We start from the raw sequence: 1,529 nt of genomic DNA, 5'->3' as shown, positions 1-1,529 counted from the left end.
GAGGGTGGGCAGGAGGATGATACAGACAGACTTCAGCCTGGGGTAGGTGAGACACCTTTGCACAGGGGCAGGGTGGGAGCCTCAGCCACCTCCTTGAGCAGGGAAAAGAAGAGACAAGTGCAACCCGATGGGCTTGAGAGGTACCTCTATTTCCTGATTCACTCAGGAGTAACACTGCCTGACTCCCACCGCCCAGCTGTGGGCTGGAGGTTTGGAAACGGGAAGTTGCAAGTGTAAGGGATCAGGTCTGGGCATGGACCCCACGATCCTTTCCACCTTCTGCCAGATGCAAGGAAGGACCCATCGGGCAGGACTCAGGCTTCGGCCACGATCAGGTCCCTGGTGCACTGGAAAGCTGCGATGAGGGAGCTCAGCTGGATCTTCTCACTGGTCCCAGCAGCCAGACGGTACCTGGAGCAGGGGGCAAGGGTTTGGGTGTTCACACCAGCATCCTCATCCTGACAGAGCAACAGGCAGGACCCAGCACAGCGTGGCAGCGGTGACCCCCCTGGGGTGGGTGCACTGGCAGCCCCCCAGCTCTGGGGTTATGGGGTAAGGAATGGGGCTGAATGGCCACTTACTCAATATCTGCCATTTTAATCAGCAGCTGGATGCGCACCGAGGGTGGGAAATCGACTGTGGAGAGAAGGAGATGGCCCATGTCATGCTGTGGGAGGACACAGGGTTGCCCCTCACAGGGTCAGCCCCACAAGCCCCTACCTCTGTGCACGAAGAGGTGGATCTCAGTGAGGATGTCCTGCAGGGCCAAGCCCTTCAGCGTCTTCAGCTCCATGATTCCTGAGGTGGGAGCGAGTGAAGGGTTTTATCCAGGCTTTGCCTTGCAAGATCCCACTCCTCATCCTCACCATAACCCCAAGGACCCTCCCCATGGAGCAGCATCCCCCCACCCAGCCAGAGCGGGAGGTCCCAGGCTGGGAAGCACCAGCAAAGAAGAGGATGTATAGCAGCACGGATCAAACGCCGTGGCCAGGGGAGGGGAAAGGATACTGCGGTAGGCGGTGGAAAAGTCCTGGTTCAGCATCCACTCGAGGATGTTGGCGATGTCAGACTCAAGGGGGTGCCCCGTGCACGTGTAGACGTTCTCCTCCGTCACCTTCCCGAAGGCCATGGTGGTGCTCTGAGGAAGAGGAAGGATGAAGAGCTCGGACCTTCCTCCTGACTCCTCCAAGCTCCCACAAGGAGAGGGTGGCTGTGGCCATGCCCATACCTGCAGGATATTGAGGGCTCTGCGCATGTCACCGCTCGAGAGGGTCACCAGAGCCTTCATCCCATCCTCGGTCACATCCACCCTGGAAAACAAGACCTGGGGCTGCCGGCAGGAAATACAGCCACGTGGACGGGGCCCTCAGTGACATGGGTTAGTGGTGGTTTTGGTAGTGCTGAGGAATGGTTGGACTTGATGAGCTTAAAGCTCTTTTCCAACCCAGCTGATTCTATGGTTCTGTTGGGGCTGTTCAGCCTGGAGAAGAGAAGCTGCGTGGAGACCTCAGAACAGCTGACCGTGTATG

At 58.3% G+C, this 1,529-nt stretch overlaps 1 protein-coding gene across 1 annotated transcript in view; it reads right to left on the bottom strand.

The window, feature by feature from the left end:
• Positions 1-314: 314 nt before the first annotated feature.
• Positions 315-1,529, bottom strand: part of RFC5 (replication factor C (activator 1) 5, 36.5kDa) — a gene marked incomplete at its 5' end in the record, with an annotated part of 2,274 nt that continues 1,059 nt past the window's right edge. Inside the window, 5 exons of the mRNA XM_010016654.1 lie at positions 315-411; positions 582-636; positions 721-798; positions 1,009-1,138; positions 1,229-1,310. Coding sequence (XP_010014956.1) covers positions 315-411; positions 582-636; positions 721-798; positions 1,009-1,138; positions 1,229-1,310 — 442 coding nt within the window. The remainder of the gene's footprint in view (positions 412-581; positions 637-720; positions 799-1,008; positions 1,139-1,228; positions 1,311-1,529) is intronic.

Source organism: Nestor notabilis, unplaced genomic scaffold (genome assembly GCF_000696875.1).
Source record: "Nestor notabilis isolate BGI_N333 unplaced genomic scaffold, ASM69687v1 scaffold35176, whole genome shotgun sequence".
Taxonomy (NCBI): domain Eukaryota; kingdom Metazoa; phylum Chordata; class Aves; order Psittaciformes; family Psittacidae; genus Nestor; species Nestor notabilis.
This window is presented reverse-complemented; position numbering and strand designations above follow the sequence as displayed.